Source organism: Eleginops maclovinus, chromosome 4, assembly GCF_036324505.1.
Source record: "Eleginops maclovinus isolate JMC-PN-2008 ecotype Puerto Natales chromosome 4, JC_Emac_rtc_rv5, whole genome shotgun sequence".
Taxonomy (NCBI): Eukaryota; Metazoa; Chordata; class Actinopteri; order Perciformes; family Eleginopidae; genus Eleginops; species Eleginops maclovinus.
In genome coordinates, this window is record NC_086352.1 from 9,049,589 (window position 1) to 9,069,258 (window position 19,670).

Consider the following 19,670-nt stretch of genomic DNA (forward strand, 5'->3'; position numbering starts at 1 on the left):
CTCTCTGTCTCTATCTGTCTTCCCCCCCCCCCCATCTTCCCTCCCCAGCCTCAAATTGACCAGGCTCGACTGCTGGTCATGCTGTATTACATGGGTTAGATGAAGTAATTATTTCTAGGCCACTGACTACAAGCAAGATTAATAGTTTTTGAAACGGCCGTAATGGAGGGCTGACCCGGCGTGACATAAGCATTATTTCAAGCTCACCTCCACTCTCATCCCTCTCACCTCTGGGCACTGGCAGAGTGTGATTTATACCTGGGTTAATGAGGGGGAGGGGACCTATAAGAGCCCGGGTCCACCAGCATACCAGTGCAGTGCTACAGGCCCACTCCGCCAACTCAAGACAGCCGGGGGTCACTCGAGGAAGTTTTTGCATGATTTGGTTGTGGAAACAAGATGTAAAATGATTAAAGTCTACGTAGAATGTCATATTTTTACTGTAAGTTGTAATTGGATTTGAAACCTTGATGGTTTCGGCTGTTCATTGCATGATATATCCCTGCGAGGAACAATATGCTTTGATCCAATCCTATAATATCCTGGGTCATCTGTCTAATCCCCCCCCCCCCCAACCCAACCCAACCCCTGACGCTCTGGAGAGAGGATGGGATGCTGTCACTAGGTGGCACTTGGACATCATGTTATCTGATGCTCTCTCCCCTTCACCCCACAGCACCCTCCCTCCTTTTCTTGCCTCCCTCACTTCCTCCCTGTGCTAAGTACACCTCAGATGTCAGGGTGTTTTATTTTTATTGGATGAGGGCAGTGTGTAATGCATTCACCTCCATTCCTGCCAGCTGTTAAATGCCCCAGAACATGGTCTGGCCAGGCTCCGCCCCGTTAACCCCTCTGATTGGCTGTAATAATTAGCAGAAGTGAACAGTAACTATGGGGCCTAGCAAGGGTTTGGGACAGCTTGCGACTCCCTGATACGTACGTGACAGTTGACTTCCGTCCGGCCCAGCCTGGCCCCCCCCCCCTGACTTTGTGTGTCAAAGCTTTAATATTAACCCTCAACACATGCATGCGGTGTGGCACCAGCAATTACATTTTCAAATGGCTGGGTTTGTAAACCTCCATAATGTTAATCTGTCACCATTCAAGCTACTGCGAAGAGTGAAAAGAGGATTAGGCTATTCAATTCCTAGTAGAATATTTCCCCTTTTGTTCAGAATGAGTGAAGGAAAAATAAATAAAGAAATGAGGTGGCTTCTCAAGCAAGACAAGTGCCGTCTGCTATACTTCAGGATTTGGCTAATGCCATTATAGCAAACTTATCTGCTCCGGGATTCCAGGAAGACGGGCTGACGACAGTGTAAACAGCCACAAATTATATTCAGCCCTTAATTTAATATTAATCTGAGGTCACATCATAATGCCAGTTTATCTGGGTCAAAAACTACACGAGATAGAATTAGACCTGTCCTAGATGCTCAGCACACATCTGTTTTTCTAGTGGCTTAGGTGATTGTCAGTGTTTAAACGTATGCCACTGCTCCAGCTTGTTATTTAATACCAGATTCAAAACAAGTTCCAACAAACAGGTCCCAACTAATAATTCAAGAGGTTGTCGGTCTAGTTTTCTTTTGAAAAAACATGATATGATAGCAGAGAACTAGTCACTCTGTAATGGACAGGGGAAACTGAAGTAGACAGTATCCTCTCTATTTTTGATATGTTGTATGATCTGTTATTCATCCCCCCCCCCCTACAAATGGCTCATTTTATGTGTCATGTGTGACTGTTGAGTTGATGGTAAAACATCCTTGAAGTGTTTTGTCAAGCACTATACTTTATCAAATCTTATGTTTAGCATAAGGTTATAATATACCACATGATAATTGTCACAGCTGTCATCCAATCCGGCACAGTACCCCAGCCTCAGCCCCTCGTTTACCCTTGACTCCCAGCCCCTCCGGTCGGATTGCACATCATCTTTATCCCAGATGAAGTACCAGACTCGGTAGTGTCAGATGATGATCTAATATGGAGCCGGAAGGACACAGAGCTGGGAAATCATCGTCATTTGAAGAGGTTGCTTGTCACATGATGGGTTTGATCAACCCGTGCCGCAGTACACAGAGCCGGGTCTTTGCTCAGTCTAACAGTGGTACTGGATTAGAGACACAAGCCACTTCCACTGTGATCAGTCACTCACATGCGGAGACACACGGCAGGACTAAAATCCTCCTAGCACACTTCATCCACATCATGTACAGACGTCGTCGTCGAGCCTACTGTATGGAAATGAGGAACACTGCTGTTGACAATGATAGTTGATGCCAGTTTTTCCCTTTTTTGTAAGGCATATTTCATGCTTTATACAATCTGAGGCCTGCTGAAATACTGAGGGGATACTAGTTGGTCTGCCTGACCTGCCTGAATGCTACTGATCTGTGAGATGTTGAGACAACAGCGGAGTGTGTGAAGAGTCTGGCTCTACACCCCTCAGACACTGTGTACGGCTAAGTGCTATTGAATTGTTTATTGTCACAAATCACAAACCTTTCAATGACTAGGTGCGACCACCGTACACCCACTCATCCATCCATCCAGCTGCTCTGGCCTGAGCCATGTATTGGTCCGCTCGGGCTCTGAGGAGCGTAACGCCGGCCTCCGGAGCTGCTGGGGATTTTAAACGCTCCACCTGTTATCGATCTCTTCTGCCCCGCTGAGCCAGCCAAGCCTGGCCAGCAGAAAGAGGGAGAGAGGGGAAGGGCAATCTGGTGGCCTCAGTCCTCTGGTACTCAGGTCTGTCCTTGACACTGCCTGTGGGATGAGGGCCTGGAGGACGCCTCTTGTCCTCCCAGTAAGCTCTACATCCAGCTAGCCAGCCCTCCCCCTGGGCCAGGCTGCACTTTGCACAGCTTTATTGATTTTTGTGGATGGGCAGGAAAAAGTGTGGCTGGATGGTGAGAGCGTATGAGAGCGGGAGGGGGAAATGGGGAAATTGAGGGAGCTTTCTAAAGCACTGACTTCTCCTTGACTGCACCTCGAGACGCGACAACCCTGTTAGAACAACTCAGTGGCCCCGGTGCCCCGCTGAAAACGGCTAATCACAGTCTTTCAATCAGCATTCTGCTTCCTCTCTTCTCTTTCCTCCCTCCATCCCTCTCCCCTTCCTCAATTCCTCACTCTTTCCATTTACTTACCCCTTACTGAACTGCTCCTTCCCAGAATACCAAGGGACTGTGTCTGCATTAAAACTGTCCATTCCACATGGAAAACAGCTGACCTCATGAAAGCGTGTTGTAATTTGAAGGTGAAAACTAAAAAGCTTTTCTCTATCGACATAATCTTAATGGAAACATTATGGCCTGGCCACAAACTAACAATTAAGGCAAAACGGCCCTTGCATATCCGTGATGGTGGCCAAGAGCTCATACGCCTTTTGTGCCAACAGGGCTGCCGGTTTGAATCCTGCACTGGGTGTAAAGCTCCAGCTGCCTTTTAAACAAGACATTTAACCCCAGGGTCCTCCGGCGGAAAAAAAACCGTTTATTGTCCATCAGAACTCTTTAGATGTTCTGAGCCGCTCCTGTGTGTGACTGTGAAGCCGCGAGTATGTTTCTGATAAAGAGCATGCTCAGTCAGTCAATCTCTCCCGGATAAATAAAAAGGTTATGTAATGCGTACATCGACAGATCTCTTAAATCGCCCTTCTCTCTTTCCCCTCTTTCCCTCTCTTCTCTCTCCAGATTTGACACTTGCTAAAGGTCACAGAAACATCTTTTTTTTCCCTCTTTGAGGTGTAGATAAGTGTGAAATAGATGTTGACACCACAGACACATTGAAAAGCACTTAAACAGAGTGGCCATGTGCCAACCTGTCTGTGGCGGGCTTTGTGCATTTGTAAATACTTTTGAATGATTGATCCGGAGACCCGGGTGTCTCTGTAAGGTGCAGCGAGAGAGATCAAAAAACAGATGAGGTCCAGGCCTTTTTTTTTTTCCTCCATCTCTTCCTCTTTCACACACATGACACATACCCTCCCTCTGACAGATGTACCCTGGGATGACTGGGATTTTAAGTAAGTGTTCATGGGAGAAAACGGCACACAAGGTCCAAAATAAGACAGGACTTGTGATGTGAGTCTCATCGGATGTGTGTTAGTGTACCTTATCTCGCACCTGTGACATTTTTCAGATGTGACCGGCAGCCAATTAAGGTGTGTGTGTGAATGTAATTAATGAGTGGCAGTGGTCCCCCACAGCTCTGGTAATGTGCTTGGATCAGTGTTATAAACAGGGCGTGAAAGGTCTGCCCAGCGCCAGCCCTTTAAATGACTGGCCTCGTGTTCAGGTAGATTGATGGAAATGTTCTAATATTAATGATCACGTCCCCTGCCGACCTGTCGCGAGGTGAAATGAGCAGCGCAGCCTTCAGCCTCCAACAACAATTAACGGGCCCGAGCCGGCCTGTCTGCCATTTGTCATCACGTACCCCACCTGTGGACTCCCTCTGAACACATGCTGAACGTGTCTGTCAATATATACTCGATGTTCACGCCATTGATTTGATAGCAATATGCATTGGTTATAGCAGAGCTTGTATTTGCAGTTATTTCTGAACTTGTTCTTCCTTTCTGATCCTAGAAAGCAAAACAAATCCAGGTTTCTGGATTTAAGTTTTGAATAAAACCCTTACTTGTAATGAACCTGCAATATGTCTTCATATGTGAAATAAGCTAAGGATTATATTCTTAATAACTGACCTAAACATCTGTTTATCTGCATGATGAGTTTAGATGAATGACCTTGCATTAAATGTGATTGGTGAATGTAGGCTAGACCCACAGTACATGGCAAATTGAATCTGTTAATACATCTCAGGATAATAACAGATTACCCAGAAAATGGATCAGCATGAAAGAAGCTGAAAGCCAATTGTTTTTTAGATGCTTCTGGTGACGTCTTCCTGATTGACCTTTAGCTCTCACAGTCTAATTCATATTCATGAGCTGCTCCTGAGCATGAGAGTGGAGACACAGGGTTACACATTACCAACAACCCTGCACTGAGGTCAACTCTCACACATTCCAGTTAGCCATTGACTTACCCAGTTAGCCGTCAAACTTCTTGTTGGTATTCTTAAAATAAATGAGTGTGGCTGTAAACATAGTCAGAAGTAAGAAGTTGTTCATTTTGTCCCTGAATGATTCTTTTATGCATGAAATTAAGAAACATGATGTGTGAAAATGTCATTTCCAACGTTCTGACTGGTGCTAAGCTTCTGTTTTTTAGCCTATGTATAAGGTAGACCCTGCAGTGTGGAAGTGGAAACTCTGCATGTGTGCTTGTATCGGCTCCTGTGTGTGGTGGCACCTAGGTGCTGTGTTATCTCACCATAGTTCAAGTCAGTGGCATACTCTGAAGATGAGGTAGACCTCAAACTGTGGTGACCTTTATGAACACCTGCAGTTAGCTGAGGAGCCTTGGGTTTTTGATTAAAGTGTTCTCTTCAGTTCAGATCAAAGATGAATTCTTTTGAAGACTTCCTTTCTTGACATGCATCACACATGCAAACACAAATGTTCTGATGGTGGTGGGCCCTCCCTGCCCTTCTCTACGCCCTGTGTCACTTCACACAAGCTCCCGACATTCTGCGATCCGGTGCCAAATGGACCGGGACGGAAGCGCCTTTGATGTACACTGGTAGTCTATGTGTTTGAGTTCGACGTTTTACAGCCGACTTGTCAAAACTGTTGATTCACCATCACTTTTGCAGAAGAACACCAGTTCTGAAATGGGTGTCACACAAGTACCAATAGCTTGCTATTTCAACACGGAGCTCTATTACACAGCTATCTCTCATCACGTCATCCCGGGGCCAGACGAGTACTGTTCCAGACCTGAGTTTTTCTTGTCTGTCTGCACTTTGTGGCACCTGCATCAAAAAAGAAATGCTGCGTTACTTTGGATTGAGGTCTTAAAGAACTGTGCATCTTCAATGGTACTTTCATATTGTAGTTTTCCGATCTTTGCGATTCCTTAAAGTCCTTTACAGTACAAGTCAGCATCGACCCGTTCAAACTTGGGGTTAAGTGTCTTGCCCAATCACAAATCAACATGTTGAATGCAGGACTAGAACCACCAACATTTGGAAGGTGGACGACCATCTACCTCCTGAACCATGGCCACACAGATATGGTGTACTTCTTGCCTTACACAAAAGTAAATTCAACCATGATGATAATAAGAATGTCCTCATACTGGAAAGCACTGGAAGAGCTTCCACATGGGGTGACACGTCTACTTATCAAGCCATCGTAAGGGCTTACTCTACATTGTAGATTATATCTACAGTTTAAGACGCATCAGCCAAATCCAGACAAGTCCGGTGGGACACATTTGTCCCACTCCCTCAGTAGTCATTTCACACACTGTACTTTCCAATGCACCCTCTGGGGCAGACACAAGTTAGGCTGCAAGTGTTTTTATCCCCGTAGCGGCGCAGTTATCTGGCTTTTTCTGAGCTATTGATGCTAAGCGCTGGACATTAATCTACTCTGCCAAGAACGCTTTGAAGAAAGTGTCTGTTAGAGTGTCACAGATAAATGAAATTAATAAATATATGGTACACAGTTTGATATCTCTTATAGGCCAAGATCAAAGCAAACCCATTGAGTTCTATTCTACCTAATATGTTTTCCTGTGATAAACAGTCCGGCTGAGGGAATAATCCCATCAAGGAAGAGAGAGATTAAAAAAAGGCATCAGATATATCACTCAGCGCAGACTGTTGGTGGGGCTACCGTGAAGCTACCGTGTTATTATGGGATTGGTAATCTTGTTTGCCGGGTCTGAGTGGAAACGCAGACCTTTTTTTTTTTGCGTCTCGTGGCTTTTCCTTGTGCTGTGGTGCAGACACAGAGACAGCAAGACAGACACATCACCCCTCTGATACTGAGAGAGTCCATCTGCTTCAGAGGGCTCCGGTAACTTCTTGTCTCTCCTTTTCTTCTGAGGAATTTCTGAGTAGCTTGATGTTTTTGACATGTGTGTGACAGCCCTGGTTGTGTGCGATTGGCGTTGAGGCATCATGCTCCGTACCCCGGCTACGCTATTTTTTTTTTTTAGGATGGGCATGTATGTTTGTATATCTGTTGGAGCCTTACACACACCCACATACACACACATACAGGAAGAGGGCACACTTTCATGCTTGTGTACACAGTAGTGGTTTGCACAGTGTGACTAAAGCTGACTGTAAGTTTTTTACTTATGTGCGCGCATCTACAGTAGATGGATGCCAGGATATGGATCTGTACAGACTCACAGCGGCAAACAGATAAACACACACATACACACACACACACTACAACACTAGCCCAGAGCCTCACCTTGATATCTTGAGCTTCTGTCATGAGTTTGAATTTGACACCAACGAATGTATGTCAGGTTGTCAATTTCTTCCAGCAGCCTTTGAATGCAGACTGGCCATGAATAGTGCATGTTGTTTTGTTTTTTAGATTCCAACCGTCTGCAAGTCTGTATTTGTTTGTTCCAGGGAAAAAAAACACTTGGAAGGCCCGTAGACTTGTGTGCGTCCTTTAAGAAAACTTTCAGCAGGTGTTGTGTTGTTTAGCCTAAGGTAAAGATTCATCCCTGAAGGTGATTTCACCAATCTCGCTTCTGATCTGATGCCCTCCCATTCCTCCCGCCTGCGTTATTGGGATCTGTTTTCCTCCCTCCTGTCTTTAATGCACATACTTTTCACCACTTGCCCTCTTTTTGATCCAGCCCCCTTCAGAGTCAGGAGGACACACATCTTTTTATACCTGAACTTTAATATATTAACGGGACATTTTATATCACTCTAAAAGTCAGGACATGTTTTGGCAGCCGGTTCCCATATTCCCCCGCAGTGTGCCACATGAGGTATTTGGCATTATTAGGGCAGTGGAAATGTGAGACGCCTGTTGTAAATGTCTTCGGAAATATACACAGGGCACAGGCCATTCATGCAAAACTTTTAAAGATGTAAAAAGACAGTGGCATGTCGGTGACATTTCTGCTTCCTCTGCTGTGGAGACTCCATGCAGAGAGTGTGTGTGCACCTGTGGGGAATGAATATGAGGTACGCCTCCACCTACACATACCATCGCAGGGAGGGGAAATAGTTGTGAAATTTATTTGGGCATATAGTTTTTATGCCAGTTGCCAATGGATTTACAGGTCAGAATGGAATGCATCCCAGTGAAAAGCACATTGATCCCCCCACCAGGTTGACATTTTTATTGAGGGAGCTCTGTATGGCACAGGGCATATTTTATAAGGTTGTGAGGAACCCCATGGCAGCCTTCACAAAATCATAAAAATGTGAGACGTCAATAAAAAGGACCAGCTTCCACAGCTATCTCAGCTCGATCTGAGGGCAACGTTTGTTACGATTCATTTAATCATTCTATTCCCGAATAGTTTGTTTGATTTGATTTGAGTCCTACAGTTTGTTATTGTTAGCCCCTGTACTGTGACTGTGACTTTTCACACTTTCTTTATTTCTGAAGAATATATTTATAGCGAGGCGGGGTGCGATGTATGGAAATGTTTTCACGTCAGCAAATACCATGTTCCCTCAAGGAAAGTGCTGTCTTGTACTGAAATATAATGTTTCCTGTACTTTAAAGCCAGACTGGGAGTGGCGGTATAACCTTACTGTATGTAGGCCATACATGCCTTTCAGAGATTTGTGTCTCAAACACTGCATACTTTTGTAAAAAATAGCATCTCAGGAAGTACTTTTAGTGTCTAATCAAAGCTCTTTGGTGTTAGAAGGTTGATGTTTTACTCATATTTATTTCCATGAATTCAGTCATATACAATTTGCCTACTTCTCCTATATTCTCCAATAGTTATACACATAACAACTTTTTTTATCTACATCGAAAAGGTCCCTGCTGCTACTTATCAGCCTATTTTACTGTGTGGTCTTCTACAGAGGCGGAGGCTACTGCATGAGTTGGGAGACCAGAAGATTCCCTTTCTTGGACCTCCTGATCGGGGCTATCAGCAACTGGTGAGCCTGCCACAAATGAGAATGATTCAGATCCATTTTTTCTGTTTCTGTTTGTCATGATCTTGATGAAAATCTCTTGTGTTTCCAAGTGGGACTCCAGTTACTCAGGCCTGGTCCTGAGGAGATCCTGCTCGGTGCCTGCTGATCTCCATGTCCGTGTGCAGGCCGCTCTGCTCACCCTGAGGAGGAAGGGCTGCCTCCTGAGGGATTTGGTCCGCATCCGTGAGCGAGACGTATTCACCGCTGTGTCACGGACTCTGCTGGGCGAACCGGGCCACACCTACCGCTACCTGGACACACGGCTGTTTGCCATCCCCTGGCACAGCGAGGAGCCTGAGGTTAAAGGACAAAACTGTTGCGACTCTGACTTGAGTGCAGCTTGCAAAGCATTGTGGGAACTCAACACCTTCTTCAGTTTGGATGTGTCTCAGCTGAAGGAAGGGGACAGGTTGACACAATGTGTGAAGGAGGAGGTGGAGGCCAAACTGGGCGATGAAGGGGACACGGGGTCTAAACACAGTGAAGACTCCAAGAACAGTGAAGGAGGGGACTCAGAGTCCCGACAGAGTGAGGAGGGGGACACAGAGTCCAAGCACAGTGAGGAGTGGGACATTGAGTCTAAACACAGTGAAGAAGGTTGTTCTGGGTCAAAACAGGAAGGGGAATGGGAGACTGTGTCCATACACAGCAGTGAGGAAGGAGAGTCCTCCGAGGCCAAACCAGGTGGCGTCCCAGCAGCTCCAGAGCACAATGAAGGAAAATGTCCCGGCTTGGCGCCTAAGGCCATCAGTGGCTCACAGACTAAAGGTGTGGGACTCCCGGTGCAGGGGAAACCTGTGGCCAAAATGAAGCACATCTCAGATCACCACGTTGAGGACAAGGAGGAAGCAGCGAGCAGGCAGGGCTGTTCGCAGCCGAGTCCTCCGCCTGCATGCACCGGTCCCGTTAAGTTCAATGTCACGTTGCTGAACTACATGGACCCAGCAGCTATGAGCCAGCTCAAAGAAGAGCCTTACTATGGCATGGGGAAGATGGCAGTAGGGTGGCACCACGATGAGAACCTCATCAGTCACACACCAGTGGCTGTTTACAGCTACAGCTGTCACAGTGACAAAGGTAAGGGTCGGATCTAAAGTAGCTTACCTGTTGTTATTTTGCTAACTGGATACCAATTGTCGAGGATTTTAAATCCAAGGTATATCATGCTAGTCTTGTGCATGTTGTTTTAGAAATTAAGATGCTCTTTCATTTCAAAATCCCATCAACTTATCTCTGTCGCTTTATTGTCGATCAGATACAGCTAACCTTGTGTGTGACGGCCCTACAGCAGCGCTGCAGCAGCTGTAGACATGGCCTCTGGTGAGGCAGCCATCAGATCCATCTACGTGATAGTGTCAGGGCATTATCAAATGTCATCACTGGCTTGCTGCTGACAGCGTTATCGCCGACCGTGCGTTGGGAGATCACAGACATTTGGATCCGAGCTCTTAACATGAGCTCGATGCCACAGTCTAACAAACAGACCTTATCACAGACACCGCATCTCATCTAAATCATTTCCCCGAGAAATGATCGATGTGCAATTATCTGATATGGAATAATGAGCCCTGCTTTGATAAGTGTTCCTTGACTGTACTGTATAGATGATACGATGTCTCCTAATTATGGAATGTGCACTTCTTTCAAGAGCTGATAGCGCTTGCTGATCCAAGTGATAGAGGATCTCAATGAGAGGGAACTTTTGCTTTCTAGAGCAAATGCAAAGCTACCAGGGAAACTGCTTCCCAGTTTTTCTGTCTAGTTTTCAATTTCAGACTAATATAAAAAGATAAAACACTTCCTTATTTTTATTGTAAAAATAGTACTCACTTGATACAGCTCATGTTTGGGAATTACACTAAACCAACTCATTGTATTTTTACAATACAATTCTATTAACGTCTAGGAGAAAAAAACTGGTATTCCTGATGTGGAGAGAGATGAAGGTACAGCTGTAGTTCAAGTGCTGCTAACAATGGGAGCTGTACACAGACTGTGTCTTTAAACTGTACTCCTGCCATATATAACAGGTGAAATGCCAACTGCTCTGACATCCCACCCCACTTTACAGCTGGTCTTTCTTCATTGGTGTTGTTTAACCAGAAACACCTGCTACAGCGGTCTGTTTCAATGATTTGTTCTAGGCCATTTCAACTCTGACCCTGTGAACACGGGCTTCAAACACCATGGCGTAACACCTTGCAGTGCTTAGCAGCTCCAGACTTGAAAGAAAAAGTGTGTGTAGATCGCTGTGGTGCTGTATCTAAGTGGCTGACGCAGAGGACTCCCAGAACTAGGCTAATGAAATGATTACCTTGGGACATCTTTACAATAACTTCCTGTATCTTACATCGTCCCTGAAACAAAAATGACACCTGCTTTCATTGAGAGACTGTCTTCTCCTTGAGCAACCTCACCTTGTTTTTATGCTTCAGCCAGAGATTTGTTCTGAGTGTTTTTCCCAGCTGTGGTGATCCAAAGGAATCTGCCACAACTGAGCGTTTTCCGGCAGGGAGGATGATATTCCCCCATTCCTGAGGCCTCGGGGAGTACTGTCATTAGCTGGCTCTCAGAGCACAATGGCTGGAAATTAAGTTACTATTTATCCGTGCTGAGCAAAGGAAAAGGCAGCTGTGGGGCAGAGAGGCCCAGAAAGACTTTAGTATTGATTTTGCTGAAGGGTGTTGGCCAGCCGAGCCAAATCTCGTTTTCTTAGTTTGCCGTGTAAGAATGGAAGCGGAGGGGCGGTGGTTACAGTGAATGGGTTCAGAAACTGGAATATCATAGGACTCCTGCTGTCCAATAACACACTCTCACAAACTCACTAAACAACATCAGGGGCTTTTATCCAACAACTTCCTCTTGCACGGCATAATGACGGCATAACGGCCCTGTGCTAACAGCCAATCTGACCACAGCAACACATATCATCTTTGCTCTGCTGTTAAGTGATTCTTACTTGCTGGAGACAAAGGCTTACATCTTACATCCATTGTTTGGGAGCTATTGATTTAATCATTGCACTCCTTACTTTTTATTTAATTTTCTTCGGCATTATCATAGTGTTTTAGAACTGCATTACCTGGCCATCACTTGTACTCTAGATGAAAAAAAGGGTTTTAAACTAATATTGTTCTAAATAGCTTTCATTAGTGATAAATGTGATAAATCAGATTCTTTACTACTAAAATGACTCATAACACACTGCAGAAATACTCAATTTCAAGTGAAAGTACTGCATTGAGTACTTAAGGGAATGTATTTAAGTATGATCGGAGAAATGTACTATGTACTATACTATGGATTAGGAGCAAAAGTACTCATTGCAGAGAAAACTAAAGCATCAAATGTTTAAATATTTTGGAATATTTTACAACAAAAGCAGCAAATCTCCACATTTTAGAGACTTGAGCTATGAAATATTTTTGAATAAAAAACACATTTTCTGGTAAACCACACACAGTTTTGGATGGTTGAATCATAACTAAATGAGTCTTTCCTAAGTATTGTGTCAAAATCTGTATTTACAAAAGTACCTAGTAAATAAATCTCAAAAATAAATATAGTGTTGTAAAGGTAGAGTAGAAGTATAGTCGTACACAATTCAATTCTCTGGTAAAGTACAAGTACATCAAATGTGTACTTAAGTACAGTACATGAGCTTTGTTACATTCCACCACTGGATAAACCCCATGCCGCCCCGAGAAAACGTGAGGATTTCTCCACTTTTCCACTTAGTTGAAGTCACACTGGGTGAAACTGTCAAACCAAAGGCCTGAAATGTGAATATAAATGTAAAATGCAAATGTTACAGTGAGTCTGGCTGTGTGTGACTGACAGGTGAGAGCAGTGAGGGAGGCAGCGGGGAGAAGCCATGCTGGAGGATCGGGCTGAAGGTAGCCTGGGACATCCACACACCTGGCCTGACGCTGCCGCTGGAGTCTGGAGACTGCTACTACATGAGAGGTACTGAATCTCCTCCTTACACACACACACACACACACACACACACACACACACACACACACACACACACACACACACACACACACAAACACATGTAAACACGTCGCTCTCACAACGATGTCCGACTTAGGAGGAAGGAACACTTTTATTACCCTGTGTTTTAGTGCTTCTTCTCCCAGATGCCCCATGTGAGCAGGATACTCTTCGCCCACACACTCCATTCTCTTCTTCTAGCAGGAGAAGGGGAGCTATGTGTGTGTGTGTGTGTGTGTGTGGCAGGGGGGGAGTAACTTGGCGAGAACACAGAGCTTTAAGGTTCCATGAAATTGTGTGCATTACAGAGGTTAGGGAAACCAAATGTTATTTTTTGAAGTCCTGTGACCCACTGCCGACCATGTCTCTATGGAGACGACAGCCAGCGGGCCACAGGGGTGTAAATCACAGCTTAATGCTCTCGGCTGCACCTCCACCCTCCTCTCTCTGTTCCCTCCTGAGCTTCCTCATATTTTCTGAGTGTGAGGACGTCGCAGCAGAAGCTCATGTTCAGATGTAGAAGAAATAAGAGCCTCTGATTCAAAGGAATACAGGAAATATAATGTTTTTAAGGCACTCTGCTTTCATTATAATATAGTGATAGACATGCAATACAGTCTTGAGTCAGTCCTTGTTTTATCAGCTGCATGAATTACTGTTTTAAAAAAAATGTATTTATGTAATTTGTAATCTGAAATGTAATAAAACAACAATTGATATAGATTAACGTTACAGCCTAAATACAATATATTTCTGTGGTATTTATTGCAAAAATCAAACATTTGATTTACTTTGAGTAATTATAATGATGTCATTTATATTCTACGTAATTATCATTATTAATTTAAGAAACATGTATGTTCAAAAGCACATTTATTAATATATTTATGTTTTTTTCTACCTTTTTTCCCTAATTTGCCTTTTTCAACACATTTATCTTTGTTACTGAAATTCCTGTGTTGTAAAGAAATTCCGTTAATTTAATTTAATTCATTTCTATTTTTTCTCCCCATTCGGTAAGTTCTCTATACTGTATGTATGATAATATTCATATTTGACCTAGTGTTTAGAGCGATTTTGTTGTGATTAAAGGATTACTGTTGTGATCCTACCATCAGTCAATATATCAATCTAGTTCACAATCACACGTTTGCTTTAAGTGTGTCTTTATGAAGACGCTGAACCCCTTCCTGCGTTCATGTTTAAAATCATAAATACGCTGCTAAGATTTACAACAGCTTTCCGCTCAGAGCAAAGTTTGGAGTCGAGGGTATAAAACTGACTTGACCTACAGGCGTATATCAAACACGTTTTTTGGAGGAGATACGCTGTATTTTAAGCTTTCGTTTTTGTGTTTGTTTGATGTTTTTTTGGGGGGTTTTATTTTAACTTTTGTAGCCTGAGATCCCAAAAGGCCCATTCTGCAACATCAAAACATAAAACCAAACTACAAAATGTGCATTTACTCAAGCCTGGTTACCGATAAGAGATCTTTAAACAATATTTTAGCAATTTCACTCAACAGCACAATGATTTTTATTTAGCCATGTATTTGCCTTTTACTGTTTTTCCAGGTAAGAGGACACATGGGAAATTCTGCTTATGGTACAAAATAAAACCCTAAGAAATGATTTGGTTAAGTATGGGATTATTATTATGTGCACAAACTCATTCTTGCATCCAAATGCTGCTTTATAAGTGACACACAACATCTGTTTCTGCTCAAGTCAAACCTGGTGTTTGTTCTTGCCATTGCCTTTTACTTGTGGAAAGCTGATAAATCTCAGTGGTTATCCTCTGTACTTTGTATGAATACTGGATTCAAAAGGAGAGCGGAGGAGTGAAGTTGAATGTAAACATTTTACCATAAGACTATTTTACTAGATGAATTACAACAGCAGGTTAGAAATAGAGGTTTTGTTAGCATCATGGAAATCTGTTAGTGTAAATCCAAACATGTTGTTACTCAAACAATCTATTTTGACCTCCATCCGTAAGCTTACATCTAATCACAATCTTAAACATCTATCCGCCTGAATATTTAATGACTTATCCACCGTATCTCCATTATGCCCAAGTGATATTTTTACAAGTAAAGAATAGGAAGGTTTTAATGAATTCCTGAAGTTGACTCTTTGAAGCTGCTGTGTTTTCATCTGAGAGCGGCGATGTCTGTACCTCATATTCAGCCTGACAGGGCTTGAAGCCGACCTCCTTTAGCTGGATAAGATTTACAATAGAACAGTCAGTTTCAGGCCAGCCATGATAATAGAGTGATGGGCTGTTGTGCAGACCAGTCTAATGGGACTTGACTGTCGCGGATCAGTGGGGATTTATGCTCCACTTGGTTAGTACGCCCTTGAGAGGCCAACTGGTGCACCACGATAGCAGCTCACACAGTCCTTGGCTGTCTGTCGCTTTGTCGATCCACCTGAATTAAACACTTGGCACAACGTATGCATGCACCTTTAAACTCACATGCACAAAAACACACGCATCCCTATCCTGTTTCCACATAGCCGACACCATGTGTTCAAATAAATTGTACCAGCGTTTGAGTGACATACACCATATGATAGATAGTTTTGCGGTATTAAAAGAAAACTACAATGTTGTATAACCACAGACGCCATAATGTCTTTTCAGCACCATTTGTCGCCGGCTGGCCCTTTTGAACTGCTAATGTCTGAGCTGCTGGAGGCAAATTGAATCACCATCATTTCCACCCAAATGGAATTTCAGTGGTTAAAAAAGAACAATGCAAGTCTTGACACCGGGCCTGTTCAATAATCAGATTTCCTGCTCCCAATGCACAGGGGGACTGGAGGAAAAGAGTTGACCCAATATATTTAAAAGCCTGCTTCCTGGAAAAGGAGGACAAGTGGCAGCAGGCGCAGGGGTTGAAAGAAAGATAAATATTTATTACAGTTATCGAGTTTGCCTCTACTCCCTCCTGATCCCCACTGACGCATCAGACTCGCCAAGAAAAGAGCAGATTGATGGAGATAATTTGTTATTGGATATAAACAGTTTTAAAGACGCAGAGTAATTCTGCCCAGAGACCTAATCCCTCACAATCTCATCAGGGTGAAGAAAACACCGGCAAGTTGTTTTGTTTGTCACCATCTTTTTTTCCCCCCTCCTACCAAACAATAATATCTTTCTCCCACAGCATTTGGCTGTTTGACTTTCAAATCACAGGCATTAGCCAGTGTACTCTTGCTCAAGGCGGGTGTAAATATGCACATGTGCTGTGAATGACAGCTCTGTCATGGCTAAATTAATTATTGGTATGAGGCAAATAATGGCAGAGCTGCGAAACATCTATTCACACAAAGAAACACATGGAGGGATACACAGGAAACAGCAGTAAGGCCTCTTTGTAAAGCTCCTGTGATATTGGACAAATGTTTGTCGGTGTGCCTCTTCCATCTTGACAGATTGAGTGCGATCTGGTTTTGTTTGGTAATTAAAATTATAGTACAATGCTGCTCATTCTATTTGATTGGGAGCTGGACCGAGCGCAGTCTGTCTGAGCGAACACGATGATTTAGTTGTCATGTTTCTCCACGCCCTGCTTTTCATCTGTTTTTCTTTTGTAATCAGTTCTTCTGCCTTTTGATGAGCTCCTTTTATTCCTTATTATAATTAATTAAAAACACAAGATCAAAATATGACAACTTATTCCATTCTGCCTTTGTGCTCTCCAATGTTTTATTAAAGAGTACTTTCTGATGGATGAATATTCTCTTCTCTTCCAGGCTGTTCTCTTGTTTGATATTGATGAGTGTTGCTGGTATTGTTAGCATGTTTTGATAGATTTGATCTCTTCCTTTGTTCCTCAGATGACCTGAACAGCACCCATCAGCACTGTGTGCTAGCTGGGGAGAGTGCACGCTTCAGCTCCACACACAGAGTGGCCGAGGTGAGGAGCCAACAGTCCTGAAATGGGAAAATAAATGTAGTAAAAATGCTATATAGTATGCCGAGTGTCTTTGGTACTTACTTATATAATGAACAACTTCAACAAAAAAGTCAAATGGAAGGATTCTGTACAATGGGCAAATGTATAGTGTATAAACATTGTCATCCACCAATCGAAGGGTTGGTTGTTCGGCCACTGTCAACATGTTAAAGTGCTATTGGGCAAGATAGAGAACCCCAGGTTGCTCCTGAAGGAAAAAGGTGTTTTCTGCAATCCATAGAAGTCTTTGTTAGTCACTTTGGATAAAAATGGCAGCTAAATGAAGTTTAATAAAAAAATAATAAAATAAAGTTTGCTTTAATCAACCAGACCAAACATGGATTAGACATGCAGCACATAGCTCATGAAATGAAAAGAGAATCTATGTCTTTTAAAAACAAAATAAACCTGTATTAAAATTCATTCATTATGGAGAGTTAGTCTTTTGATTGACAGACCTTAGCTAAACCCTGCATGTGTATAACTCTGGGTATGTCCCTCTCCTGCCAGTGTTCCAGTGGGACCCTGACCTACATCCAGTCGCGGTGTCAAGAGGCCCTGTCCAACCTGCGCACTGACCTGGAGACCGGCTCCCACAGCCTGGTGTCCCTGCTGCCCACTACGCTGAAGCACTGCGAGGAGATCCACAATGAGGTGGGGACATGGAGATGTGTGCACCCGCATTTACACTCGTTGTTTTCAAGTGTGTTTGTGTATTTAGGTTTATTTTTGGACTAGTGAACATCATCATAAGCCTAACCCTAACGATAACCCTGAAAACTGTACAGCATTTCAACAAATACCCTGTCCATTACAGTCAGGCCAAACATGATCAATGGAATTTATTTGCCGATACATGCAGTACACCACATACACCTGGTCCATTTCCTCTACATCATGGGACTATCAGACCGATGTGTTTGTCCTCTGATAGCGGGTTAAACCTCTGTAAACATCACAATATGAGCTTGCCAGCTTCCTACCTTGTTACCTTGTTGTTTCTGCTCAGGGAAATGCCTCCAATATGAAATCCAGGTTGTTCTCATTTGTCCAGGCCTGTGATGGATTGTGAGGCAATAGCCTCTCCATATGTTATCTAAAGATGGAGTCATGCCCCGCTCCCCTCGCTAACCCCTTTTCACACACGAGGAGTGATGCTGGCTTGGGGTATTGAGGGACAGAGCGAGGTCAAAAAAGAGGGACGTGAGGGGGCCGCCTGCGGAGCCACCAGCCCTCTGTGCTAGCTTGCCGCGGGCCAACAGTTAATATAGCACTTCACCTCTCCCCCTTTCCACCCTTGGCCCCAAAGCACACAACCTAGCCGACGCTAGCACCCAGGACCCTCAGCGGGACGCCATGACAGATGAGTCTGACGTAAGGTTGTTTAAAGGTTGTCGACAATATTAATTATTCAGCGCTGCTAAACAATGGGGCTGTCTTCGTCAGGAGGAGCTCTGCGCTAGTTCAGCTAGCAACACCTGCTAGTTTGCCGCATAGCGCCACAGGATTACCAAGCATAGGCCCCCACCAGGAGGGCAAAGCAGGTTTATTTAGGAAAATGGTATGCTATTTATAAAAGAGCAGGTGTGTGTGCGTGTGTGTGTGTGAGTGTGTGAATGTTTAAAGAAGGGGGTTTTGCTCTCGCGTGCTACACCCTACCCTACCTGGCAGTCACAATGATAGATGTGGCCATTTGTTTGGAGTTGCCCACGAGAGCAGAACACCCACTTATATGATGTATTGTTGGTGGGGTTATTTATGATGGCGGCCCACTTCGGTGCTTGGCGGCTGCACATTGCGCGGGTCGTGTTTGACATGGACGACCGAGGAGTGAACAAGCCTGAGACGTGCTGGCAGTCTGACCCCAGCCGGGCCTTGTGGGCCTTTCCTTAAAATGTGCTAAACAGCGAAGCTAGCAGGGGTTGACAAGCTACGGATATATTGTGCAATGGCAACGAGGGGGGGGGGGGTTTGGAGGTTGACACTTGTCAGAAGACGTGGGTGGGTCTGACGGTGATGAAGCAGAGCGTCTGCCATCTGAGAATGAGTGTTCAGGGATGGGGCGGGATGTCGAGTTGAAGTAAGGGTTGATGGGAGACAGAAATGAAGAAAACTGAAGTTCCCACCTGTTTGTTAAGCTCGGTCCCTCTCGCTGTCTCGTTTTAATCTCTGCTCCTGTCTTAGGTGGCGGAGGGGGTAGTCTAACATTGCATCGCCACACGGCCCCCGTGTGCATGTTTGGCTTTGAAATGCTAATCCCAGATGCAAACGTCTTGTCTCATTTAAAGCCACTGTGTCACTTCCCAGGTGGGTGTGTGACAGAGTGCCCTCAGGGACCCCCTCTAATGATGCCAGTCCCCCCACAGTAAATATTGGAGGGAGGGACAAGGTTTTCCCACATGTTCCGGCAGAAAGTAAACTGTGTGGAAGCAGGTGTGTGTGACCTTCCGATGTCCTGCTTTGAGGGCAGAAATGTCTCCACCGGCTCTAGGTGTTCGCTTGGCTTTCAAACAACTCTCCTTAGGGCCTTCTGCTGGCAATATCATTGTAATCGTATAAATCACCTCTCAAAACACAGTTCTGCCAGCAGGTCTGTGCAGCGTGTAGTTGGAACTTGTTTGTCTTTGGTGTTTACCAGTTGTATAAC

The 19,670-nt window shown here is 44.2% G+C and overlaps 1 protein-coding gene across 1 annotated transcript in view; it reads left to right on the plus strand.

Moving 5' to 3' along the window:
• Positions 1-19,670, plus strand: part of fto (FTO alpha-ketoglutarate dependent dioxygenase) — a 116,547-nt gene that overhangs the window by 10,942 nt on the left and 85,935 nt on the right. The window contains exons 2-6 of the mRNA XM_063882507.1: positions 8,944-9,021; positions 9,111-10,137; positions 12,901-13,026; positions 16,905-16,984; positions 17,534-17,677. Of these exons, the coding sequence (XP_063738577.1) occupies positions 8,944-9,021; positions 9,111-10,137; positions 12,901-13,026; positions 16,905-16,984; positions 17,534-17,677 (1,455 nt within the window). The remainder of the gene's footprint in view (positions 1-8,943; positions 9,022-9,110; positions 10,138-12,900; positions 13,027-16,904; positions 16,985-17,533; positions 17,678-19,670) is intronic.